This window comes from Mirounga leonina, unplaced genomic scaffold (assembly GCF_011800145.1).
Source record: "Mirounga leonina isolate KUSES-001 unplaced genomic scaffold, KU_Mleo_1.0 Mir_376, whole genome shotgun sequence".
In the NCBI taxonomy this organism is placed as follows: Eukaryota; Metazoa; Chordata; class Mammalia; order Carnivora; family Phocidae; genus Mirounga; species Mirounga leonina.
Window position 1 is genome coordinate 6485370 of NW_023270718.1, and position 27704 is coordinate 6513073.

The 27704-nt window shown below is 47.8% G+C and overlaps 1 protein-coding gene and 1 pseudogene across 2 annotated transcripts; one reads left to right on the plus strand and one right to left on the minus strand.

Moving 5' to 3' along the window:
* Positions 1–9029: 9029 nt before the first annotated feature.
* Positions 9030–22362, minus strand: LOC117998286 (sialic acid-binding Ig-like lectin 5). Of its 2 annotated transcripts, XM_034987014.1 has the most exons (9): positions 21557–22362; positions 21103–21474; positions 20603–20878; positions 20359–20406; positions 19558–19815; positions 19191–19475; positions 18878–18977; positions 17787–17868; positions 9030–9498 (listed from the first exon to the last, which is right to left on the minus strand). In XM_034987014.1, the coding sequence occupies exons 1-9, from the start codon at positions 21591–21593 to the stop codon at positions 9331–9333; spliced, it is 1626 nt and encodes a 541-aa protein (XP_034842905.1). In that variant the 5' UTR covers positions 21594–22362; the 3' UTR covers positions 9030–9330. The 2 variants fall into 2 exon arrangements, with proteins under 2 accessions (XP_034842905.1, XP_034842906.1); XM_034987015.1 differs by lacking the exon at positions 19191–19475.
* Positions 22070–27704, plus strand: part of LOC117997977 — a 7708-nt pseudogene continuing 2073 nt past the window's right edge.

The window sequence follows — 27704 nt, forward strand, 5'->3', positions numbered from 1 at the left end:
GAGGAGGGGCTGGGGGCCGGGAGTCCTGGGACTGAGGGAGGAGGGGTTGGGACGTGGACTCTTGGATCTAAAAGAGAACGGAACAACTTCCCATTCCCAAGCAGTGGCAATTAGGGGGCTGCTTACTTGTACTCTGCCCAGTTCTGGGCATGCTCAGGATAGTCCAAGCCTTCTTGAGCACCTCCTGTGTGTCATGATTGGCTGTAGCGAAATTAGCAAAACCACTTGACTTGGTGGGCGCTGGTCATTTACAGTAACCATGATGCTTACCTTTGAGTGCTGTGCGTACTGCAGCCGCCACAAGGTCTCATTTCATCCAAACCACACACGAGCTCATTGGCCTGAGGGCACCTAGCTGGAGATGGGCAGAATTGGGGGCTCCCACCCAGATCTGCACCTGGAGCTCTTCAAGACGGTGGATTTGCTCCCCACCCCCACCCCCGAAATCTCTCCTAGTGTCTCTGTGTGATGGGTGAGGAGCAGCTGGGTGGGCTCCCCAGACCTCAGATTATGGAGGCAGAGCTGGGTGAGCCTGGGTCAGTGACTTAACCTCTCTGGTCTTCGGTTTCCTCCTCTGAAATGGAATTACACCCCTCCACCCCCCATCAAAGCGCTGTTGTGAGGATTTGATAGGGTGCTCAATATATGGTAGCCAACTTTGTGGGTCATATTACATTGTGGCCACCAGGGGGCTCTGGGTTTCAGATTTGCTACCCTGCGCTTCCAGGAGGGTGTGAGGCCCAGAAAAGCTTCCAGCTTGACCCCTGGGGAGAGACTTGGCATTCTCAGTCCCCCCTCCAAGTTTTGCTGGCCTGGTCCCTTGTCAGGAATGCCCTCCCTTTGCCATCTTCCTTCTCAAATCCTCCCGGGTGTTTCTAGAAACCTTCCTCACTCTTCTCACCTGCCCAGCCCAGGACATAGGATTCTTCCCAAGTCCCAGCCCCCAGGTCCTGCCCTCATGTGTGGCCATCCACACTCTGGTTCTTGTTCTCCCTAACTGGACTGAGGTTTGAGGGGAGATCTCCCACCCCACCAGATAACCAACATCATTTATTCAATATGTACGGAATCCCTAATGTGTGCAGGGGCATTTCTAAACGTTGTTAAAAAAAAAAAAAAAAAAGACAAAAACCTCTCACTCAGGGCGCCTGGCTGGCTTGGTCGGTGGAGCATGCAACTCTTGATCTTGGGGTTGTGAGTTCGAGCCCCACATTGGGTGTAGAGATTACCAAAAATAAATAAACTTAAAAAAAATCCGTCTCACTCATGAAGTTTACAGTATTGTGGGAGAGGGGCAATAGACAAATTAGGGTGTAATGTGACGTCTGATGATGCATGCTATGAATAACAAAGCAGCTTAAGGGGAAAGGGTGCTATTTCAGTTTGGGAGGCCAGGGCCTTTTTGAGAAAGTGACTTGAACAGAGACCGAAATAAAGCAAGGGAGGTTTCTAGCTATGACAGAGAATCTCGTGTCAGAACAACACTGCCACTGAGATCAACTGGAAAAGAAAAAATAGATCTATAACAAAGCAAGCTATTTGAAGACATCAAAAAGCTACCAAGGCAGTCAGGATCCCACTGAAGAGGCTTATTCTGCTGCAGGGGCCAGAAAGCTGAGGGACAGGCAGAAAGCATAGGCTAAGAAGTTGGGGATCTGAGCAGAGCTTTCAACAGTGTCATAGGACTGGAGTCCAGGACTAGGTAGGCAGGGACTCGAGGGGCCAGAATCTGGGGTAACTGGAAGAGCACTGAGGTCATCCAGACACTGTGTTCATATTTTCCCCTGGACAGTTTCATGGAACCGGGTAAAGAAAGTTTGACGTTCAGGGTCTCGTACAAAATAGAGGCCCAGTAAGCACCTGTTAGGACCCAAGTAAGGTCACAAATTAGAAGTAAGGGTCACCTGGAAGTAGACCCACCCACAAAAACACCAGAACCTACCTTCAGACACACTCAATCCCAGACCAGGTGAAGATCCCTACTCTGTCTGCTTGTCAGAAAGCAAAAGTTAGGGTAGCCCTGGCCACTGAGCCTGTTTACACTTACGTTGATTAAAATTAAATTTAGGGGTGCCTCAGTCAGTTAAGCATCTGACTCTCGGTTTCAGCTCAGGTCATGATCTCAGGGTCTTGGGATGGAGCCCAGTGTAGGGCTCCGTGCTCAGCGGGGGGTTTCTCTCCCTCCGACCCTCTCCCCGTTTATGTGGGCCGGGAGAGGGTCTCTCTCACTCTCTCTCCAAAATAAACAAATCTTTAAAAAACTTTAATTCAAAACTCAGTTCCTCGGTCACACTAAACACATGTCAAGTCTCTATAGCCACACATGGCCGGTGGCTGCCATACCAAACCGTGCAGATGCACTCTTCCCATCATCACAGAACCTTCCTTTGTGCAGTGCTATTCTAGAGATTTCTAGTATCCAGGGGGGCAAAATTTCCACCCGAGCCTCAGAAAATCCCCACAGTTTTTCATACAAAATACCTGACCTTCAATTTAAAAATCTGCCAGGGGACAGGACAAAATGATGGCGTACGGAGAGAAAAACAGCACAAACACGATCACAGGTGATCCCGATGCAGGAGTTTCAGGCATGGACTTGAACCATTGTCACCGTGCTCAAGAAAATAGACACTAAAATGGAAAATGTCGTCGTTGAATTGGAATACATTTTAAAAAGCACCAGGCAGGATCGAATAACCAATACAAGACTTACCCTCCCGATGCAAACAAGTATAAAACTGTACAGAACGTGTGGGGCGCTTCACTGTCTCGCTCCCCATGCAGGTTGTCTTCCCTGATGACCAACACCAGCCTCAAGCCCACCACCACCCACCTGGCCATGGGCCCACAGAGGCAACAGCTGCTCAGAGAACTACCTGGGAGCTCCCCCTTTGGGCTCCCATGTTGGCAGCTGGACATTCTCTGCAAACTCTGTCATGTCCCTCCCCCTGCTACACCTGTGCTTCAGGTGAGCTGCGGAGGGATGATGCTCTCTCTTCCCAGCCTGCCCCCTCCAGAACCCTTCTCCCCAGTGATGACCAGGGAGGTGAAGGCTGAGCTCTTCTCACTGCAGAACTGGTGTAACCTGTCACGGGGGCCCCTCCCTTCCCATGTTGTCTCATGCCCACTCATGTTGTCTCATCCCAAGTGCATTTCTAACCCCTCAGAATATGGATGGGGGGGGGGCTCCCCATCCACTCAGAATTCTTGGACCACCCTCTTGGAGCAGGAGCGCCTGGGGGCCAGGACTTACCTGAAACTGAATCTTCTCTCCATTCTGGCTCTTAGCCCAGACCTGGTCAGACAAGAAGCCTCCAGAAAGCAAGGCTGAACCCGGACTCATCTGCGGGGACCCCTAGGGCCCGCCCACCACTAGAACTAAGAGCTGGGGCCCTGGCTCCCGCCCCAGACTTGGCTGTGATGTTTGCAGGTTTCTGGTGTCAACTTGAACTCAGGACCTGTATGTGGCTCATTCTCAGGTTTCCCCGGGCCCTGGCAAGTCCCTCATCTTCAGAATGAGTCCTAATGTCTCAACGGTTCCGTTAGCTCCATGAGGCCGTTTCCCCTGACCTTGAGGTCTGAGTCCTTCCCCTCGTCTGAATATTTACCTTTCATATACAATGAAGGAAAACTTAGAATTATCTCTGTGACCCACCGGCTCCCAATATAACACCTCAACCAGACTTCTGGTGCTTCATTCCTTCAACGGAGCTGAATCAAAGCTCACCATAGCACCAGGCACAGAGCAGGATCACAAATCATGTACTGTCATCGCGTTCCTTAGCAGCACAAGAAAGGGATAAAAGCAGAGCAGGTACACCTGGGTGGCTCAGTCGTTAAGCGTCTGCCTTCGGCTCAGGTCATGATCCCAGGGTCCTGGGATCAAGTCCTGCTTTGGGCTCCCTGCTCAGCGGGGAGCCTGCTTCTCCCTCTGCCTCTGCCTGCAGCTCCCCCTGCTTGTGCTGACAAATAAATAGAATCTTTAGAGAAAAAAAAAGGCACAAGCAAATATCAACACACTGGAAAGTGAGGGGAGGAAGAGGAGGAATGGGACACAGAAGGTTTTCTGGAGGGGGTGAAGGCAGAATCAGCTCTGGGGGGCAAGTCACCCCGTGTTGTGTGAGAAATGCGTTGTGTCTTTGAAGTTAATAAGCTCCCAGGATGAAGAAGTTTTCAGAGGGAGATTAAAGAGAAGCTTGGACGTCCTCTAGCCAGTACCTCTGTCCCCTAGGACAGAGGATCACGCCAGTCCCATTCGCCGGCCCTCCTCCCTCTGCATCTGAGGCAGGTTAGGGATCTGCCTCTAGGGGGCGCTCCACCCATCATTCCAGACCTGGGGACCTCCCAGCCCAAGGGTTGGCGCTGTCCGTGGTTCTGGAGCATAGCTGGGTGAGTTCAGGAAACCCCAGTTCTGCTAAGGACCCCAATCCACAGGCACAAGGTCCCGAGCCCTAGGCCAGCAGGGCATCTAAGTCGGAGCGGTTTCAGAAAGGCTGGGTCCCTCCTGGGAAGGAGGATCCAGAAGAAGGGGTGGGAGTGGGCTGGGCTCATCTCTGTGCTTTTCCCCTCAGCCCTTTTGTTGCCTTAACATTCTTTTGACCTTGTGGAGCCAGCCTGGCGAAGGGACAGGGAGGAACAAGGTCTTCTCTGAGGTTTCAGATTATGCTCATGCTGCTGGCCCTTGGCCCACACTTTTTTTTTTTTTAAGATTTTGTTTATTTATATTAGAGCACGCACACGTGATGGGGAGCGGCAGGCAGGAGGAGCAGACTCCCGGCTGAGCAGGGAGCCCGACGACGTGGGACTTAATCCGAGGACCCGAAGATCATGACCTGAGCCAAAGGCAGATGCTTAACCGACTGAGCCACCCAGGCGCCCTAGATCACTCTTTAAGTAGCAAGTCTGTGCCTGGATCTCCCCTTGAGTGGAGGATAGGAAAGAGGTGGACGTTCATTGGAGCTCCTCCTGTGCCAGACTCAGGACTGTGCCTTTATACACCTTGACCCAATGAACCCTCACAACCACCCCTAGAGAGGACTGGCTAACAATTCTCATTTGGCAGAGGGGGAAACTGAGACTCAATGTGGTACGCAGCCTTCACAGGGTCTCACATCATTGATGCACATTTGGAAGCTGGGATTGTGACCCACACATGCTTGATGCCATAGAGAGTGATTCCTGAATCCACTGCACTCTGGTCCCAGAAAAGCAGATGATGCACACTGGGGAGGTGTTTTATTTATAAGGGATAGAGAACCATCAGACGATAGTCCAGGACTGATGGTGGTTGCAGACAGCAGGAGAGACCTCCATAGGGAGAGTCTAAAGGGATCAAGATCATGTCTCCAAGGACCAGCCCCTATGCCATCTTCCAACCAGTTCAGGAGACTCTGCTGCTAATGGACATGTAACATGCTCACTAGTAGTGACAGAGTGCATTTCACTTAGCATTTGCCACCAGAATGTCCCTAGAAGAGGAAGTTCCCCAGTGAACTTCTATCTTAGGGAAGTTGCCAAGCTTGTCAGGCCACCACTAAGAAGATCTCAGTGTGACCTACAGAGAGGGTAGTTTTTGAGAATGTGAGGCCAGCTATGGAGAAGCAGGGGACTGGGGAAGAAGCTGAGCATGAGGGGGTAGAATGTGCAGAAATCTGTTTAAAAATAAAAAACAAAACTCCGGGACACCTGGCTGGCTCAGTCAGAAGAACATGCTACTTTTGATTCCCGAGGTCCTGAGTTCAAGCCCCATGTTGGGTGTAGAGATGGCTAAAACAAAATAAACTTTTTCCCCCAAAGATTTTATTTGCTTGAGAGATAGCGACAGAGAGCATGAGTGGAAAAGAGAGGGAGAAGCAGGCTCCCCGATGAGCAGGGAGCCCAACGTGGGGCTCGATCCCAGGACCCCGGGATCACAACCTGAGCCAAAGGCAGATGCTTCATCGACTGAGACATCCAGGCACCCCTAAAACAAAATAAACTAAAACAAAACAAAAACAAAAACAAGAAACAAGCATCGGAGAGGCTGTGGAGAAAAAGGAACCCTCATGCACTGCAGGTGGGAATGCAAACTCATAAAGCCACTATGCAAAACAGTATGGAGGTTCCTCAAAAAGTTAAAAATAGAACTACCCTAGTATCCAGTAATTGCACTACTATTTACCCAAAGAATACAAAAACACTAGTTCCAAGATATATGCACCCCTATATTTACACCATTATTTACAATAGCCAAATTATGGAAGCAGCCCGTGTGTCCATTGGTATATGAATGGATAAAGAAGATGTGGTATATGTATACAATGGAATATTAGCCATAAACAAGAATGAAATCTTGCCATTTGCAACAACATGGATGGAGCTAGAGGATATAATGCTAAGTGAAATAAGTCAGAGAAAGACAAATGCCATATGACTTCACTCATATGTGAAATTTGAGAAACAAGACAAATTAACAAAGAAATAAGAGACAAACCAAAAAACAGACTCTTAACTAGGGAGTGAAGGTGATTAAGAGTACACTTACCATGATGAGCACTGAGTAATGTAGAGAATTGTTGAATCACTATACTGTACAGCTGAAATTAATAAAACATTGTATGTTAACTATACTGGAATTAAAAAAAAAAACCCACAGGCACAAAATAGCATCATTTAGGCCAAATCCACAAACCGGGACTTAATGCATAATCTAACTGCAGTTTTACTCTCCTATAACCAGGGCTCAGGGGTGCAGGAGCAGCTGGTTCCAGGCGTCCCAAACAGAGACAAGACAGGAATTTACTCCAGGAAGGCCAACACCAGGACGACCACGACTAGTGTTGCCAAGACTGTCTTCAGAGAGCTGAAAAATCTCCCTAGGTTTATAGTAGCAAAATGTGGGGGCACCTGGGTGGCTCAGTCAGTTAAGGGTCTGACTCTTGATTTCGGCTCAGGTCACGATCTCAGGGTCATCAGATCGAATGCTGCACAGGGCTCCGCACTCAGCACAGAGTCTGCTTGAGATTGTCTTTCTCTGCCCCTCCCTCCCCACCCCCACCCTGCGCACACACTTCTGCTCTTTCTCTAAAAAACGAAGAAAAGAAGATGTTGGACGAAGGGCAGTGGGAACGTGCTGCTAGGCAGTAAAGGCCAAGTCGATCATTGTCTTGGGGTCAGTCATGGTGGGTCTCGCTGGCTCAGAGCAGTTTTTATTGCTTAAGGGGGTAGTTTCACTTTCCATCACGGGATGATCCCCCCCACCCTCCAAGGTCTTTTGCCTGAGTTAAGAGATAAGGTGGAATGAAGATCTTAATCGATTAGAAAGTACAGACTGAGGGGATGCCTGGGTGGCTCAGTCATGAAGGGTCCAGTTCTTGATCTCAGCTCAGGTTTTGATCTCAGGGTGGTGAGTTCATGCCCCATGTTGGGCTCCACGCTGGGCATGGAGCCTACTTAAAAAAAAAAAAAAAAGTACAGACTGAGGTCAAAGTGGAGGTGGTTGACATCCTCTGTCATTCCACCAGAAATGTAGCCCTAACCGGTCAGTCAGGAATCTATTGATTAGTGCCAATGAGTCTGCCACAAGGGCCCCCCTATCCCCCAAAGGAAGAGGAGGTCATCTGCAGGAAAAGACCCCTTACCTTCACCTCCCCATAGAAGGGAAAGCAGCCTAGCTTGGACTGATCCTTTTCTCTTGCTAATAACTTTCTTGCCCCACCTCCTTCTAGAAAAATTTCCGTTTTGTACCTCAATTAAAAGCCTAATGTCAGGCGCTTACAATCAGAAAAGCTCATTGGTCGCTGGTACTGCAGGGCTGCTAGGGAAGTTTCGGCTGTTTTCGTTTTAGTGCTTTCTTGAGAAAAATAAATAAATAAATTGGTCCAACTCTAGAGGAGGGGAGAGGATAAGCTCTTTCTTCCGCCCAGGCTCTCAGCCGGGGTGTGTGCAAGGACTCCAGGTGTGAAGGCCCAGCCAGTGTCTGCCAGGGGAAGCAGAGGCAGAGCCTCCAAGGGAGGGATCTCAAACTGCACAGCCGTGGGTTAGAATAACATGGAGGTTGTAAGGAAGAAAGCGGAGAGAAGTGCAGATGAGTGGTGCTAAAGACCAAAAATTCCACTGAGTAAATCTGAGGATGTAACTGGCTTTATTCAATGACTCCTGACTTCCGGTAAAGAGACAGGTTGCGCGTAGTGGGAAGTTTTTATAGGCAGGAGGGTGGGGCAAGGGAGTTGTTATCAAAAGAAAGGATTTTTTCAGATTGGGCCATCTTTTCGGGGGAAGATCTTACCCTGCAGGTGACCTCAGCAGTGCTGATCGGGAAATTTCAGATCCTCTGGGGCGCCTGGGTGGCTCGGTCGTTGAGTGTCTGCCTTCGGTCAGGTCATGGTCCCCGGGGTCCTGGGATCGAGCCCCGCATCGGGCTCCCTGCTCCGCGGGAAGCCTGCTTCTCCCTCTCCCACCCCCTGCTTGTGTTCCCTCTCTTGCTGTGTCTCTCTCTGTCAAATAAATTAAAAATAAAGGTCACATTTCTGGGAGAGGTTGAAACTGCCTTTAGTCTTGGTTTGCTGTTGTGGGGGCAAGTGCCTCCACCTTGGGCCCATTGTTTCTTTTCCAACGGTAGCTACAGGGGGGCCGTAATGGACTTTAAAAGCCAGGGGCAGCTGATGCTTGTGATGTATTGTCTAAGGCTAGGGAACCTTGAAGGGGTTTGTGCAGGAAACCCGGGGTTAGCTCTCTGGCTGTTGGACAGATCCCTGTGGGGCCCATCCACGAGACAGGGAAGGGACTGATTGATGGTCGGGAGGGTAAGGAATGTGCTGGAAGAACTGACAGGTACAAGTGGGATGAGGAGAAGACTCCACGGAGATGATAAGATGCTGTATCATGAAGCAAACGCCAGGCCGAGACGCTGGTCTTTCCCTGGGGAGGCTTTGAAGAGCTCTGGGAAGGAAAATGACGCCCGCAGGTTGCTACCCTGTGCTCTGGGCCTGGTCACCCCCAGCCTCAGAGAGCAGTAGGTACTGAGCACAGTGAGACAGGACATTTGTTGGTTGATTTCTGCATGTTAATTTCTTTAATGGCCACAGCCACCTCTGAGGCAGGGTGCATGATCTCTGATTACAGAACGGGAAACTGAGGCACAGAGCGATGAAGTGACTTGCTTGACAGCCTACGTTGGAGCCCAAGTCAGCTCTACCTGGGGACACTCGGCAAGTCCTTCCTGTTTGTATTGACACAGGGCTCCACATGCTTCACCAGTTAGTGCCGGACTTCTCCTCTCCCCCAGGGGCCACGACTCCTCAGGCCAGCACCGGGCTCTAAGCCATCCTCATTCGCTTGTCTTGATCTCATTCACTCACTGGTGCTGGTGGCCTCCTTATCCTCAGGTTCCCTCGACTTCATCTCGTGAAAGCTGAAGGAGGCGTAATGGAGCTCCTGTTCGTCCCCCGAGGGAGGGGCATCCCTGACAGGGGTCACTTGGGCTGGGGGGCTGTCTGGCCTGGGCTTTCGCCTGGAATCCTGAGTAAAGAAGAAACAAGGGAGTCAGAGAAGGAATAAGGCAGGTGTGGTCCCCAAGGGAAGTTGGGCTAAAGGGCATTTATTCATTCATCTTCCTATTCATACATACTTCCTACGAATTCAATTATTCACGCATCCATTTAAAATTCTGTAACGTTGGGACGCCTGGGTGGCTCAGTCAGTTAAGCACCTGTCTTCGGCTCAGGTCATGATTCCAGGGTCCCGGGATTGAGTCCCACATCAGGCTTCTTGCTCAGGGGAGATCCTACTTCTCCCTCTGCCCCTCACCCCACTTGTGGTCTCTCTCTCTCAAATAAATAAATCTTTAAAAAAATAAAAATAAAATTCTGTAATGCAAAAATAATAATAATAATAAAATAAAATTCTGTAATGCTATGACTGTTTGGCCATATTGAAGGCTTACTAATCACGTTTAATCCTCACAAAAAACCAGTGTGAATGATACTTATTCTCCCCATTTTACAGATTAGGGAGACTGAGGTGGGGGAAGGTGAAGTAACTTGCCCAAGTCACTCCTCTAGTCACCAGCCGAGCCAGGAACAAAACTCAGGCCTGCTGTGTTATTGGAAATAAAAAGAGGCAGAAATACTTGAACAAAAATAAAGATAAAATTCCCAGAATTGAAGAAAGATAAACCACCTCAGCTGAAAAGGGCCCCACAAATGCAAGAAAAAAGACCAGGGAAACCACATACCCAATACAGCATAGTAAATCTTAAGAATATCAAAACGAAAGAGAAAAATGTAAAAGTTTCTAGGGACAATGAGTGGATCACTTACAAATGTGCAAGATTCATACAGACATAGATTTTTTTTCTTTTCTTTTCTTTTCTTTTCTTTTTCTTTCTTTTTTTTTTTGCGAGAGAGAGAGAGAGAGAGAGAGCTGGCATGCGTAAGTAGGGGGAGGGGCAGAGGGAGAGGGAGAGAGAGAATCTCAAGCAGACTCCCCAGTGAGCACAGAGCCCGACATGGGGCTTGATCTCACAATCTCATGATCCTGAGATCAAGAGTCAGACACTTAATCACCTGAGCCACTGAGGCGTCCCCAGACATAACATTTCTTAACAGCAACACTGGGTACAAGAAACAATAGGGTACAGTGTTTAAAGCATTGAAGGAAGGGGGTGCCTGGCTGGGCTCAGTGGGTAGAGCGTGTGACTCTTAATCTTGGGGTTGCGAGTTTGAGTCCCAAGTTGGGTGTAAAGATTACTTAAAAGAAAAATAAGACAAAATAATAAAGCATTGAAGGAAAATCACTATGATCCTAGAATTTTTTTTTAAGATTTTATTTATTTATTTGACAGAGAGAGACACAGCGAGAGAGGGGACACAAGCAGGGGGAGTGGGAGAGGGAGAAGCAGACTTCCCGCGGAGCAGGGAGCCCGATGCGGGGCTCGATCCCAGGACCCTGGGATCACGACCTGAGCCGAAGGCAGACGCTTAACAACTGAGCCACCCATGTGCCCGATCCTAGAATTTATATCCTGCCAAGTGAAATTCAAATGTAGGAACATTAAAAAAGAATTTCAAACACACAAGTCCTCAGAAGTCTTAATACAAGAAAATCCAAATTGAAAACACATTGGGAAGAAGAATCCAAATAAAAGTAACAAAACCTGAAAATGCTGCAATAAATCTGGGGTACAAAGGTGACAAAATACCCCAGTAAAATGTGTGGCTGTGTATTAAACAAAAGACCATATAGAAAAATGTTAAGTATGTTCATAATAACCCAGAATGAGAAATGAAGATCTAGAAAAAGCACCAACATTGTGGGAAGTGGAGGGAAAGAAGAACAAGAGATACATAAAAGTACACTGAAGTTTTTTTGTTGGGTGTAAGAGAGATATTAATTTTTTAAGAAAGGAGAAAATGAAATACTGAAAAAAATGGAACCAAGTGAAAGGAAAAGTTAAAATAGGAGAACAAAATCCGCATGTATTAACAACCACAGAAAACACAAATAGAGGAGGTCAAATTGGTTTTGTAAAAACCTGGCCGGCTCAGTCAGGAGTCTCTTAATGCCAGGGTTGTGAGTTCAAGCCCCATGTTGGGTGCGGAGCCTGCTTAAAAAATTCTTTAAAAAAAAAACCTGGTTATATGCTGTTTACAAAAATCACTTCTGAAGTATAAATAAAATGTTGTTGGAGGAACAGAGGATGTAAAAATATCAGACATCTTACTAGCCAATGACAAATTGGTGTATCTATATTAAGATCCAACCAAATAGACTTTAAAACAAAAAGTATCAATAGCAATAGAGAGGATCACTATGTGTGATCAAATGTTCAATTCACTGAGAGGATACAGCATTTCTAAAATACATGGACTCACAACCTGGAGATCAAGAGTAGCATGCTCCACCAACTGAGCCAGCCAGGTGCCCCAAACTGGGATACTTTAAAAAAAATTTTTTTTAAATGGGCTCCACACCCAATGTGGGGATCAAACTCACAACCCTGAGATCAAGAGTCACATGCTCTTCCGACTGAGCCAGAAGGCGCCCCTGTGATATTTTTTAAACAAACAAACAAACAAAAAACTGTTAAAATGGCCAACAGACACATGAAAAAATGCTCCACATCACTCGGCATCAGGGAAATATAAAGCAAAACCACAATGAGATACCACCTCACACCAGTCAGAATGGCTAAAATTAACAAGACAGGAAATGACAGATGTTGGTGAGGACGCAAAGAAAGGGGAACCTTCCTACACTGTTGGTGGGAATGCAAGCTGGTGCAGCCACTCTGGGAAACAGTATGGAGGTTCCTCAAAAAGTTGAAAACAGAGCTACCCTACGACCCAGCAATTGCACTACTGGGTATTTACCCCAAAGATAAAAATGTGATCTGAAGGGGCATGTGCACCCCAATGTTTATAGCAGCAATGTCCACAATAGCCCAACTATGGAAAGAGCCCAGATGTCCATCGACAGATGAATGGATAAAGATGTGGTATCTATATACAATGGAATATTATTCAGCCATCAAAAAGTGAAATCTTGCTATTTGCAACAACGTGGCTGGAACTAGAGGGTGGGTTTTTTTTTAAGATTTTATTTATTTTATTTGAGAGAGAGAGCATGAGAGGGGGAAGGGTCAGAGGGAGAAGCAGACTCCCCACTGAGCAGGGAGCTCAATGAAGGACTCAATCCCGGGACTCCAGGATCATGATCTGAGGCGAAGGCAGTCGCCCAACCAACTGAGCCACCCAGGCACCCTGGAACTAGAGGGTGTTATGCTAAGCGATATAAGTCAATCAGAGAAAGACAATTATCATATGATCTTGCTGATATGTGGAATTTAAGAAACAAAACAGAGATTCATAGGGGAGGAGAGGAAAAAATAAAACAAGAAGAAATCAGAGAGGGAGACAAACCATAAGAGACTCTTAATCATAGGAAACAAACTGAGGGTTGCTGGAGGGGAGGTGGATGGGGATGGGGTAACTGGCTGATGGACATTAAGGAGGGCACGTGATGTAATGAGCACTGGGTATTATATAAGACTGTTGAATCACAGACCTGTACCTATGAAACCAGTAATACATTATTTGTTAATTTTTAAAAAATGAAAAAAAAACTGTTAAAATACTTCAATGTCTATATACAAATTATTAGAACTAACAAGGGAGCTTAGGGGCGCCTGGCTGGCTCAGTCAGTGGAGCATGCGACTCTTGATTTCAGGGTAAGTTTGAACCCCACGTTGGGTGTAGAGATAACTTAAAAATAAAATATTGGGCGCCTGGGTGGCTCAGTTGGTTAAGCAACTGCCTTCGGCTCAGGTCATGATCCTGGAGTCCCGCATCGGACTCCCTGCTCAGCAGGGAGTCTGCTTCTCCCTCTGATCCTCCCCCCTCTCATGCTCTCTCTCTCTCTGTCTCATTCTCTCTCTCAAATAAATAAATAAAATCTTTAAAAAATATATTAAAAAATAACTAACACGAGAGCTTAGCAAGCTGGAAGAATATAAGATCAATAAATACGTAATTGCTGTTCACACACTGTTGCATCTACTGAGAGAATGAAGACAATCCTCAGCATCCAGACCAGCACCCCAAAGAGCTGGGTGTCACTGTGAAGAGATGAACATTTATAGTGGAGCCCCAGAAGAACTCTGCAGGGGTGTTCAGTCCCACCAAAGTAGAAAGTAGAAGGAGAAGCTGTTTGGACAAATTAAGGAACTGGCTACTGTTCAATCTTTTGCCACCTACTACCAACACTCCATGTGACACAGATCTCTGTGACCAAAGAATGGAGTCTGAATGTGCTCATTTCCCCATCACTGATTCAGGAGAGTGAGTTATTTATTGAAATATGAAATCTCTTAGAAGAAAAATACATCTGCAGAGGATGCATGAGGCCAGATTTCTTGTGCAGTATCTGAAGTCCAAAAGGATGAGTTGATTCTTGAACAAAATGACATTATATTTGCATCAAATTCAGCTGCTTTGATTCAGCTAGCCATGACAGTTAAAAACAAGAATATCGGGGCACCTGGGTGGCTCAGTTGGTTAAGCGACTGCCTTCGGCTCAGGTCATGATCCTGGAGTCCCAGGATCGAGTCCCGCATTGGGCTCCCTGGTCGGCAGGGAGTTTGCTTCTCCCTCTGACCCTCCCCCCTCTCATGTGCTTGCTCTCTCTCATTCTCTCTCTCTCAAATAAATAAAATAAAATCTTTAAAAAAATTATAAAAAAAAAACAAGAATATCACAAAATTTTCAGACGGTATCTCTCTGTAAAAGCATGGTGCAGGAGGCTTATGAGTAGATCTAAGAATGCTCCAGCTACCAAACCAACAGGAATCTAAATGACACCTAAGACCAATTTGTAATTTTTTTAAATTCTAAAACACTTTATAAATTTTTTAAAGTTTATTAGTATTATTATTATTTTTAGTAATCTCTACACCCAGCATGGGGCTTGAACCCATGACCCTGAGATCAAAAGTTGCATACTCCTCCCACTGATCCAGCCACGTGTCCCAACCTTTCATAATTTTTTCTTAAAGATTTATTTATTTATTTGAGAGAGAGTGAGTGTGTGTGCATGTGTGCACGAGTGGGGGGGGCGGGTAAGGGGAGAGAGAGACAGAGTTATGAGCAGACTCACACTGAGCACAGAGCTTGGTGCAGGGCTCAATCTCACCACCCTGAGATCATGACCCGATCCAAAATCAAGAGCCGGCCGCTCAACAAACTGAGCCATCCAGGCACCCCAACTCTTCATAAATTTTTAACAAATGTTTTCATCCTGCATATCATTGATGAGTGATCAGAAAATGCACCTTTAAAAAGATAGCATTTAAGGGATGCCTGGGTGGCTCAGTTGGTTAAGCATCTGCCTTTGGCTCAGGTCATGATCCTAGGGGCCTGGGATCGAGCCCCACGTCGGGCTCCTCTGCCTCTAGCTCCCCTTGCTTGTGCTCTCTCTCTCTGACAAATAAATAAAATCTTTAAAAACAATAAATAAAAAGATAGCATTTATAATAGTAACAAAACTAGTTATTAAGGAAGTAAAATAACAAAAGGTTTGCAAGACCTGTCTGAAGGAATTCTACATCTTTCTTGGAAAAATTTTAACTAATAGATACCTGTTCTTGTGCACAAGAAGACTTGAATTTATAAATAAGTAAATTCTTCCCGAGTTGATACACAGGTTCAATGTAATTCCGGTAAAAAACCAACAGGAGTGTTTTTTGGAACTAGACAAACTGATTCTAATGTTTATATAGAACAGCAAAAGGCCAAGAATAGCCAAGACGCTATTAAAGAAAATTAAGGAGGTGCTCCTGCTCTATCAGATATCAGGACTTGGTCTCGAATTATTGCCTTGCCTCTAGGGACAGTTCTGACTCAGGGACAGTTAAATTGACCACTGGAATAGAATACATTTTGATGTATGATGGGGGCACCTAGATGGCTCAGTCAGTAGCACATGTGACTCTTGATCTCAGGGTTGTGATTTTGAGCTCCATATTAGGCATGGAGTCTATTAAAAAAAAAAATGAAGAAAAGGGGCACCTGGGTGGCTCAGTGGTTTAAGCGTCTGCCTTCGGCTCAGGTCATGATCTCAGGGTCCTGGGATCAAGCCCCACGTCAGACTCCCCAGTCAGCAGGGAGTCTGCTTCTCCCTCTCGTTCTGCCTGCCACTCCCCCTGCTTGTGCTCTCTCTCACTCTCTTCCTCTCAAATAAATAAATAAAATCTTTAAAAAAAAGAAATTATACTTGAATATCCTTCTAATCTTAGGATAAGAAAGATTTTCTTTTTTTTTTCTTTTTTATTTATTTATTTGAGAGAGAGAATGAGACAGAGAGAGCACGAGATGGGGGAGGGTCAGAGGGAGAAGCAGGCTCCCCACCGAGCAGGGAGCCCGATGCGGGACTCGATCCCGGGACTCCAGGATCATGACCTGAGCCGAAGGCAGTCGCTTAACCAACTGAGCCACCCAGGCACCCAAGATTTTCTTAAATGAGACCCAAAAGTCACTCAACAGAGAAGAGGAGATTGGTGAATATGGTTATATTACAATTAAGAACTAACGTTCATCAAGGTCACCTTTAAAAAGTGAAGGCAAGTTAATCACTGGGAGAAGATATTTACAATGCATATAACTGGGAAAAAAGTATGAAAATGTATAAAGCTCTTCAATAAATTCAATAAGAAAGTCAAACACCCAATACGGCATTGGGCTGCAGATGGGACCGGGCATTTTAGAGAGGAGGTGTTCGTATGCCAGTAAGACAGAGAGATTTTCATCCTCACTGGCAACCAGTGAAATGCAAATCAATACCATAGTGAGATAGTGAGATGACAAAAAAATTTCAGAAAACCAAGTGCTGCAGAGATTACAGATCAACAGGATACGAAAGGCACAGATGGATGTATAAAAGGATGCATTTGCTCTGGAAAACCTTGTAAATCGGAATATTCACACACCCTCTGACCTAGTAATTAAATCCTTACATAATGCTGAAGAAAAACTCTTGCATGTGAATGCAACGAGATATGCAAGAACATCTGGAACAACTCAAATGTCCAGCAACAGGAGCTTAGGCAATAGACAAAATCATAAAATGAAACAGACAACTGCAACTTCATGCAACGTGGATGAATCTCCATGACATAACTTACAGTGTTGGGTCTACAAAAGCAAGTCCAAGAAGAGTGCACAGAATGTGACCAACCTTTGTAGGTTCAGAAGTAATTAAACTAATCAGCATCTATTTCAGGCATACGTATATGGGATAATGTTAGCAACAAAAGATTCAGAGCAATGGTTACTGGGGATGTGTCACAGAGCAACCTGAGCAGATGGAAGTTAGGGTCAGTGTTTGAGGTCTCAGGTTGGACGGTAGGCTCACAGTTGCTTATCATATTGTGAACAAAATGAGTAAATACTAATGAACAATGCTTGTTCCTGCGATAAGAGGTTGGTCACAAATAAAACATTTTGGATAACACCATTTAGGGTAATATGGATGTAATTTTATAGGGGAGAGGGGACATGTTGCATACAGCTAGAGTGAGAGACAATTGCAGCCCCCTGCCCTCAAAGACATCACAAATATGAGAGGGCGGAGATAAGGCAAAGGCGGTGATGTTGTGTGAGGGGCCCCTCAAGACAGGGATGGACACAGAGCTCTGGGCACATAGGGGAGAGAGGCGTGGACACTGGCAGGGAGGGAGATGGCAAAGGTTTCCCAGAGCCGAAGATGCTGGTACTGGAGCTAGAAGTATGATCACACAAGGTGGTCTGGTGGAAGTCGAGACAGGAGAGCATTCCAGGTGGGAGGAACTGTACATGCAAAGGCCTCAAGTCATAGGGGAGCAGGTGTGTATGGAGACCATGAGAAGGTCGGTGTGGCTGGACCATAGCCAGACCAGGGCTGGAGTGGCCATCAGGGGAGACTTCTAGAAGTACTTTAAATATCAGACCAAGAAATGTGACTCAATTCTCTAAACAACGGGAGCAAACAACATAATTGAAACTCCCAAATGGCTGGAAAGCAATAGATTTCGGGAGAGGTTCTGTCAGGCTATGTCCAGCAAAGAGTGATCAGCAGGGGTGGGACAAGAGGTGACCAGAGGGCCACTGGGTCTGGGAGATGAAGGCGAAGAACAGAAGGGATGCCAACTCCCAGGTGTCCACCCAGGTGACCAGCGTGGAGCAGGGGATGGGGAAATGCTAGGAGCTCCATCTGGACTCTGAAAGGACAAGTCCGGGGCCCCGCTACTGCATGAGAGGACGCCAGCATCACTCACCCAGGCAACTGTACCCATGACAGGATCTTCATTACCCAGGCCCTCTCGACTCCTGGATGCTTGCTTCCTGCGGGCTTTTACTCTAAGGGGAGAAACGAACACACTGCAACCAGGATGGCTCAGGCACCCATGGGCAGGCTGCCCGTTCTCTGGTGAAAGGGCATCCAGACCCCGGAAGTAACCTCAGACCTTCCTGACCTGCAAGTAAGCACTCCATCCCCCTGGATGAGCAGAGGTTCGGCCAGACCAAACCTCCATCACTAAAGATCCCTCTAACACATTAAAAACTTGTGCCCGAGTGGTCATAGCAGTGTTATTTGTGATAGCCAAAAAGTAGAAACAGCCCAAATGTCTATCAGTAGATGAATGACAAACAAAATGTGCTCCACCCATGCAATGGAATGGTATATGGAAATAAAAAAAGGATGCAGTATCGGGCGCCTGGGTGGCTCAGTCAGTTACGCGTCTGCCTTCAGCTCAGGTCATGACCCCGGGGTCCTGGGATCGAGCCCCACTTGGGCTCCCTGCTCAGCGGGGAACCTGCTTCTCCCTCTGCCTCTGCCTCTCCTCCCCACTTGTGCTCACTCTCTCTCAAATAAATAAATAAAAATCTTTGGAAAAAAAAGGATCAAGGACTGACACATGCCACAACATGCATGAACCTTGAAAACATCATGCTAAGTGAACGAGGTCAGTCACAAAGGACCGCGTGTTGTATGATTCCGCTTACACAGAATGTTCGGAATAGGCAAACGTAGGGAGACAGAAAATAGATTGGCGGTTGCCTAGGGCTGGGGGAGGATGGGGACAGGATGAAAATTAAGGAGTGGAGGGTTTCTTTGGTTTGTTTCTCTTTCATTTGGGGGCTGATGCAAAAGTCCTATAATTGTGGTAATGGATGCACAACTCGGAATACACTAAAAGCCATTGAATTGTACACTGTGAATGTCTGGGAAGTATATCTCAGGACAGCTGTTATCCCCCCACCGCCCAAAAGAGATGCCCTCTGGATCTACTCTACTCCGCTCTGCATTTCTGGGATTGAGTGACCTCTCTCCGCACTCCCTGTACCTCCCCGGACAAAGACTTACATGCAAAAGAAGATGAGGCACAGACTTAGGGACAGCAGGGCCCCAGCACCAGCACCTCCAAGAGCGGCAGGCAAGGCTCCTGCCAGGAACACCGATTTCCCTGCAGAGAAGAGGTGTGTCAAGACTCACTTCCAGGACTCAGTCTCTTGCTTTCCTACCTCCTTGCAGAACTTGCTGAAGGGCCAGCTTAGGCCAGAGATGGAGCAGCACCCTATCCCACCAATCGCCCTCTGTGCAGGCCCCAGCCCCAGCCAGCCCCAGGCTTCTCTAGGACTCCCTTCCCCTACATCTCAGCCCCCGACAGCCCCCGGACCTGGCAGCAGCAGAAAGGCGGCGCTCTGGGACCCGTGGGCGTTCCGGGCCTCGCAGCTGAGTCTGAGGCCAGAGCCCAGCGGCCCGCTGAGGCTCAGGGAGCTGTTGGCCCAGGGCCCCGCCGAGCTGGAGGTGATGGTCCAGGAGGCGTTGCTGTGGTTCCCCTCCAGCAGCCCCTCCCCCAGCCGCCAGCGCAGGGTGGGGGCCGGCTGGGCTCGGGAGGAACAGCTGCAGTGCAGCCCCTCGCCCTCCCAGGAGCAGGAGGGGCTGAGCAGCCGCGGGGGGTCTGCGGGAGGGAGGCGAAGGGTCAGCGGTGTCTCTCCTGCCCAGGCCCCGGGCAGCCTGCCCCCAGGGGTCCCCACACTCACAGAGCACAGAGAGATGCAGGGAGATGTGCTGGGAGCCCAGCGGGTTCTGAGCTTGGCAGGTGAGGTATCCTTCCTCTGCAGCCCCTACTTGAGGCAGGTCCAGGTTTGCACTCCTGTAGATGAGGGTAGCATTCCAGGGGGGGTACCCCCGGAACCAGCTCAGCTCGGCAGGGGGACTGCTCTCAGCAGCACAGAGCAGACCGAGAGCCTGGCCCTCCAGGATGAGAACCGATGAGGTGTTTTGCAGAATCTTCGGGACTTTGGGAGAGAGATGCAGAGAGAGGGCACCAGCTGTGGGAGGCTGGCAGTCTCCATCCCTCCCTCCTTTCCAGGAGCTGGTTGGCATCTCCCTCTCCTTTCTTGACCCACTGATTTGGTTCCATCAGGGTTGAAAGCCTGGGCTTTACACCCAAAAGAGGTTGACCTCAAGTGTCTGGGCTTCATATCTTCAGAGGAGGCTCAGTGTCCCACTGGGACGTGCCTGGACTGTTTGGTGGCTTCACTCAGTGAACACAGCAGGAAATAGGATGGAGGAGGCTGGGATGGAGGGGTAGGTGGGAAACCAGAGGAGTGAACTGGTGAGGTGAAATGGGCTTTGAAGAGTTTGTGCGCATGTGTGAGCGTGTAGGAGTGCAGGTGCGTACGTGGGAGGTGGAGGAGGGAGGGTGGTGATTTTTATCCTTGCTTTTCCCATATCTGATCCCATTAAGGCTGTGATCCCCACTGCTTTGCTGGGAGCTGACCCGCTACCCCCACCCCAGGGCCAGGTCCCAGCCCCCAAGAAGACAGGTTCTTTCCTACCTGCAACATTGCTGAAGAAGATGCTGATGTTGAGTTTCTGGGGAGCATCTGGGATGGAAAGATATGGCCCTGCTTCAGACGTGAAGACTGGAAGTTGACCCAGCACCCAAGGAGGGGTAGGGGAACCGGGAAGGTGGGGATTGCTGTTCTTGTCCACTCCCCACCTACACTCCCAAGGCGCGCATGTGCGCATACACACAATCCCCACTGCCCTGAGGGACCCAGCCATCCCTCCAGCACTCACAGGAGACATTGAGCCTGATGGTTCTTTCCACGGTGTCCTGACCTGGCAGGTGCACCTGACAGGTGAGGTTGCTGCCATGGTCCTGCAGCCTCGGGGTGAGGGTCAGCACTGAGGAGTGGAGGGTCTGGGGGTCCAGCGAGTCAAGAGCATCCCCCACCCAGGAGAAGGTGAGAGGTCTTCCCTCTTCGCAGGATCCCAGCATACTGCAGGTCAGGTTTGTGGGATAGCCAGACTTCAGGGGCTCCGGAAAGTGGATGTCGGGTTTCTGTGTCAGGGCTGAGGAGGAGAGAGGGAGGTGCTTGGGCCCCAGGGAGGTGGGGACCCAGAGTGTGACCCTGAGAGGGACCAGGGCCTCAGGGCACAAGCTGACCCCGGGCCCCCATACCTCTTCCCACCATCCCAGCCCCAAGACCTGGAGCAAGGAATGTTCCAGTGTCCGGTTCCTGTTCTATGAGGGGGTCTCCACGTCCCAGAGCCCTCTTCTGGGGCCCCTGCCGGACCTGCCACCTGCACCATCAGCTTCTTATCTCTGTAATTATATTTCACGTTGTCTCTCTCCATTCGGAACTTGTAGACTCCCTGGTCACTCTTCCTGGCCTCTCTGATTCTCAGGGAGCAGTTGTTGTCCCAGGGGTTCCCGATGAGGTGGAATCGGCCCCGGGCCTCTATCATCACCATTTTCCTTTGGTCATTTGTAGCCACAGGATAACGGCTGTCCCCATTCCGGGACCAGTACATGTAGGGCTTCTCACGGGAATACCACGAGCTCCAGGGGTAGGAGAAGGAGCAGGGCACGTGGACACAGAGACCCTCCTGCACCGTCACTGAGTCCTGCACTCGGAGCTCGAACCCTGGATCCTCCTGCAGGGACCCTGGGGGGACACGGAGGCTCAGCTGCGGCTCCAGCCCACTCCCACCTGTGCCCAGCCAGCCCCCCTCCCTTGGCCCACTTACCCCCCCACAGCAGGGACAGCAGCAGCAGGGGCCCCATGTCTGCACCGGCCAGGGCAGGAGCCCGGGTTCGGGTCCCTCTGTCAGGGAAGGAAATGGCCCGAATGGAGGGTGAGGCCAAGGAAGCCCCAACAGGAAGCCGGGTGTGACAGAGCTGTGGTCACCACAGAAGGGGAACTTCGTCAGCACGGGCCATGGGAGGTGAAGTGGGGGCTGAGAAATCATCCTGGCTCGCCTCTGTATCTGACGCAGCCGGTGAGAATACCGAGGCCTCCTGGAGGCTGGGATGCTTGTCCAGATGTGAATCTGGACATGATCGCCTTCCAAATGATGTTTATATCAAGAGTGAGGTCAGCGGAGGGCCGGGGCAGCTGGAAAAGAGAAACCGAGTGTGCAGGCAGCCTCAGCCCCTTCCCGCAGCCCTTTCTCTTCCCAGTTCCCCATCGGCCTGTGCATCCAGTCCCGGGGCTGCTTCAGGGAATGCTGTGCAGGGCCAGTGGGTCTTAGCTCCTCACCATGTCCTACAGTCCCTTAGACATGTACCAAACCTGGAGCCCTCTGAGCCCCAGGCTCCAGGATTTCAACAGTCATCCAGACGCATGGCAGCTACATCCAGCCGATCTGCGGAGCCGCTGCTCAGATAAAGAATCTGATGAGCCAACTAGGAAGCAAGCGGGACTCAAGCAACCAGAGGAAAATCTGCAACAGTTGCAATACTCCACAAATGCCAAGGAAACAAATGAATCACTAAACTGGAACTTCAGAAAGATGGCCTCCTGAATGACCTCTCTGGGCTGTAAAGGATTTCCAGGCTGTGCAGGGAAGAGTGTCTGAAAAGGAAAAGGAGCTTATTGCCAGAGCGAGAGATGGATCTCCTCTCTCTGTGGAGGAGAGGCAAAGAGAGAGCAGCTCCCCTCATTTGACAGCCATGAGGAGTGGAACCAGATGCAGAGCCAGGAGGATGAGATGGCCATCACAGAGCAGGATCCAGAACTTACTAAAGAGTGAGGAAGGGGAATTTGGCAGCTGCAGGCTGACATTTTGGATGTCCATCGGATGTCTAAAGATTTGGCCATGATAGGGGCGCCTGGATGGCTCAGTCGGTTAAGCGTCTGCCTTCGGCTCGGGTCATGATCCCGGGGTCCTGGGATCCAGTCCTGCATCGGGCTCCCTGCTCAGCGGGGAGCCTGCTTCTCCCTCTGCCTCTCCCCCCGCTCATGCTCCCTCTCTCTCTCAAATAAATAAAATGTTAAAAAAAAAAAAAAAGATTTGGCCATGATGATCCATGACCAAGGTGACCCAATGATAGCAGAGAAGCCAATGAGGAAAGTTCCAAGTTGCATGCAGACAAAGCCACTGGTCAGTTACAGCAAGCTGCTTCACTGGCAGAAAAAAAAATCTCACAAGAACATCTACACTCTGGTGCTTGTCCTGTTAGTGATGACTGCAGTCTTGGGACTTATTATCTGGCAAATCTGAAGCAATTGCCTCAGAGCTGTCTTTTGCTGAGCTGTTTTCAGGGCCCAGTGCTTCTTGGAGTCTTGCCAGAACAAACAAATATCACAGGAAGAGAACATATATGCTGAAACGACCTGTCATAATTTAGTTAGAAACTAATGACTAGCTAGACAGTGTTTTTTTTGTTTGTTTGTTTTGTTTTTAAAGATTTTGTTTATTTATTTGAGAGAGAGAGAATGAGAGAGAGCACATGAGAGGGGGGAGGGTCAGAGGGAGAAGCAGACCCCCTGCCGAGCAGGGAGCCCGACGTGGGACTCGATCCAGGGACTCCAGGATCATAACCTGAGCTGAAGGCAGTCGCTTAACCAACTGAGCCACCCAGGCGCCCTAGACAGTGTTTTTCAATTTACATATACATTACATTGATTTCTCAGATTAGTAAGAGTTAATTTATGTGGATTTTGCCTGCTTTTGTATTCTGATTGCCCTTCATCTCGAGTGCTTACTGAAATTTGCATTCTAGGGGCGCCTGGGTGGCTCAGTGGTTAAGCGACTGCCTTCGGCTCAGGTCATGATCCTGGAGTCCCTGGATCGAGTCCCGCATCGGGCTCCCTGCTCAGCGGGGAGTCTGCTTCTCCCTCTGACCCTCCCCCCTCTCATGCTCTCTCTCTCTACCTCATTCTCTCTCAAATAAATAAATAAAATCTTTAAAAAAAATTGCATTCTAGATATTCCTTTTTTTTTTTTTAGATATTCGTGTTTTGACAGGTGACACTAGAATCTTGTAATATCACATTTTTAGTGTATACAAGATTCCTCTTTTTACTAGCAACAGAGATAGAATTACCTTCTGGCACCCAGGATATTGGAGCCTGTCAGAAACTATATAATAAGCCAGCATTTTTTATTATTTAACATTTTCATTTGAATTTCTAAGCAGAAATCTGCTTTGAAAGATTTTGGCAATATCTTTAACTGGAAAGCAAACAATTTCACTGTGATCCAGATTAAAAGTATGGATTGGAGGGGCGCCTGGGTGGCTCAGTTGGTTAAGCGACTGCCTTCAGCTCAGGTCATGATCCTGGAGTCCTGGGATCGAGTCCCGCATCGGGCTGCCTGCTCAGCAGGGAATCTGCTTCTCCCTCTGACCCTCCCCCCTCTCATGTACTCTCTCTCATTCTCGTTCTCTCAAATAAATAAATAAAATCTTTAAATAAAAAAAAAAAGTATGGATTGGAGCCGTCCAGTTGTCGGGGTACATGTTATTCTGGGTTTGAAGTTTTCTTTATTATCTGCTGGTGTCCATGGCAAGCTCGCCCATACACACACTAAACCGTCTTGTTCACTGTTTAAAGCGGTGAATTTAATTAACATAACTATACTCTCTGGGGTCTCTCTCCCCCAGTCTGTATAGAAAGGGAGATTTAGACGAAGCATGCTTTTGAAAGACAAATGGGAATTGTTTGGAATGATTTCATTTTATTGTTGTTCACTTGCGGTTCTACGGTCCCAGTGAACAATGAATGTTGCTATCTCTATGAAAAGGCTGTCCCCTACCCTAGAAGTGTTGCTGGGTATTGGATGGCAGGAAGATTCTAAAAGCTATGTTGAAGTTGGCTTAAGATTTAGTCCTCGTGAACCTGGCAAGAAAGTAACGAAAAGGCTCATTTTTGTAAATAATACTGGTTTGGAATAGTGATGTTCGACTTATGTTAATAGGAACAAAAGATTAATCTGTTCGTGCATAGTTTTAGACAAAAAAAAATGCTTCAATAAAAGATTGCTGCCTTGTAATAAGAAATATATATTTTTAAAGATTTCATTTATTTGCCAGAAAGAAAGAGAGAGAGAGCACAAGCAGGGAGAGCGGGAGGCAGAGGGAGAAGCAAACGCCCCACTGAGCAAGGAGCCTGATGCGGGGCTGGATCCCAGGACCCCGGGATCACGACCTGAGCCGAAGGGAGATGCGTAACCGACTGAGCCACGCAGGTGCCCAAGAAATATTTTTTAAAAAGAGAAGTGGGGGGGGGGGCGCCTGGGTGGCTCAGTTGGTTAAGCGACTGCCTTCGGCTCAGGTCATGATCCTGGAGTCCCGAGATCGAGTCCGCATCGGGCTCCCTGCTCAGCAGGGGGTCTGCTTCTCCCTCTGCCCTCTTCCCTCTCGTGCTCTCTGTCTCTTCATTCTCTCTCTCTCAAATAAATAAATAAAATCTTTAAAAAAAAAAAAAAAGACAATTCTATTTAAAAAAAAAAAAAAAGAGAAGGGGGAACTAGTCCTGGAGATTCAGTGTGACTCACCCTCGAGCTGAAAAACCCTGAACATTCTGGAAAAGCATCACTTAAAATTTTCTTAAAACCATGCAAGTTCTGGCAAGGAAGAAAGGAATTTCCAGACCCAAATCCAAGGGAGGGTGGAACGCAGAGGGAAAGCTAAGTTAAATCCCCTTTGTTATGAGGGGTTTTCGGAGCATGGCATCCTCGAAAGTTTGTCCTCATGAATCTGAAGGTCTCATGGAACAGAGATGGCACAAGTCCACTGAAAAGAGCACGTGTTAAGGTGGACCGGTGCCCCATTGGGCGGGACCCCAAAAGTCTGGCTTCAGCAGAGAAGCAAATCTGCCACCCTGAAACTAATGAAGCTCCATCTTCAAGGGACCCTTTTTTGAAAAGTCCTGGCAGGGGCTCAAAGCATGTATGAAAAGACCCTGTAATCCCACTGCCCTCTTAGGAAAGAAACTCGATAAGGTTTCCCCAAACTTGACATTTGACATAAACATTTTAGACATTCTTGTAACAAGCTGTAGGATTGAAAGACAATTTCTTCATGTGTCTGGCTGGCTCAGTCAGAAGAGCATGCCACTCTTGATCCGGGGATTGCGAGTTTGAGCCCCACACTGGGTGTAGAGATTATTTAAATAAATAAATAAAAACTTAAAAAAAGAGTATCAGTCAAAAAAGGTGGGCAACATGTGTTATGCAGGTGTGCCAGAGAGGTATTCCATACTACTAATGAAAATAGCCTCTAATTCTTGGGAGTTGTCTCATATTTTGACTTTGCACATTTTACCTTTTGCAATTTGATGTAGTGCATTTTTTCATTTTCTCATTTAAAAAAATTCATACGTATGCCAAATGTGGTATTTCTTTTCTAAGGAGTGATCTCAATGCTTGTATAAATATTATGCTCCCCAGAACCTAGGACTGTCTCTGCTGAGTGAACAAGAGGTAACAAGAGGTAACCAGGTATATCTCTCCACTCCCCACTCCTCATGAATTGCAGGGGAAATTGCCTTGAGCAAAGCAGGGACTAAAGAAGACAAGTCTCCCACATTGTGCAGCATAAACTCACATCGCCTGGTGGTCTGACAAATCTCAAGCTGGAATCATCAAAAAGACAAACAACAAGAAGTGTTGGCAAGGACGTGAGAAAAAAAGAGAAACTTTGTGCACTGTTGGTGGGAGTGTAATTAGTGCAGTCACTCTGAAAAACAGTATGGAGGTTCCTCAAGAAATTAAAAATAGAACTACCATATGATCTAGCAATCCCACTTCTGGTATATATCTGAAGGAAATGAAAGCACTAAGTCAGAAAGATATATGCACCTGTGTGTTCACTGCAGCATTATTGACAATAGCCAAGATAGGAAATAACGTAAGTGTCCATCCATAGATGAATGGATAAAGAAGATGGAGTTTATATGTACATGATGGAGTATTCTTCAGCCATAAAAAAATTAAGGAAATCCAGGGCACCTGGGTGGCTCAGTTGGTTAAGCATCTGCCTTCGGCTCAGGTCATGATCCCAGGGTCCTGGGATCGAGCCCCGCGTCAGGCTCCCTGCTCCGTGGGAAGCCTGCTTCTCCCTCTCCCACTCCCCCTGCTTGTGTTCCCTCTCTCACTGTGTCTCTCTCTGTCAAGTAAATAAATAAAATCTTAAAAAAAAAAAAAAGGAAATCCTGCCATTTGTGACAACACATATGGACCTCGAGGGCAGTGTGCTAAGTGAAATAAGTCAGACAGAGAAAGACAAATACCATATGATCTCACCTATATGTGAAATCTAAAAAACAAAAACCAAAAACAAACTTACAGATACAAAGAACACATTGTTGGCTGCCAGAGGCCAGGGGCGGGCAGAATGGATGAAGGAGGTCAAAAGGTACAAACTTCTGGGGCGCCTGACTGGCTAGGTCAAAAGAACATGCAACTCTTGATCTTGGGGTCATGAGTTCAAGTCCCATGTTGGGTGTAGAGATTACTAAAAATATAAATAAAAAAACTTTTAAAAAAGTACAAACTCCCAGCTGTAAAATAAGTCCTGGGGATATAATTTACAGCATGGTAACCATAATTAACAATGCTGTATCATGTATTTGAAAGTTGCTAAGAGAGTAGATCTTAAAAGTTCTCATCACAAGAAAAAATGTGTAACTATCTACAGTGATGGATGTTGACTAGACTTAGTGTGGTGATCATTTTCTTTTTTTTTTTTTTAAAGATTTTATTTATTTATTTGAGAGAGAGGATGAGAGGAGAGAGAGAGCACATGAGAGGGCGGAGGGTCAGAGGGAGAAGCAGACTCCCTGCCGAGCAGGGAGCCCAATGCGGGACTCGATCCTGGGACTCCAGGATCATGACCTAAGCCGAAGGCAGTCGCTTAACCAACTGAGCCACCCAGGCGCCCTCATTTTCT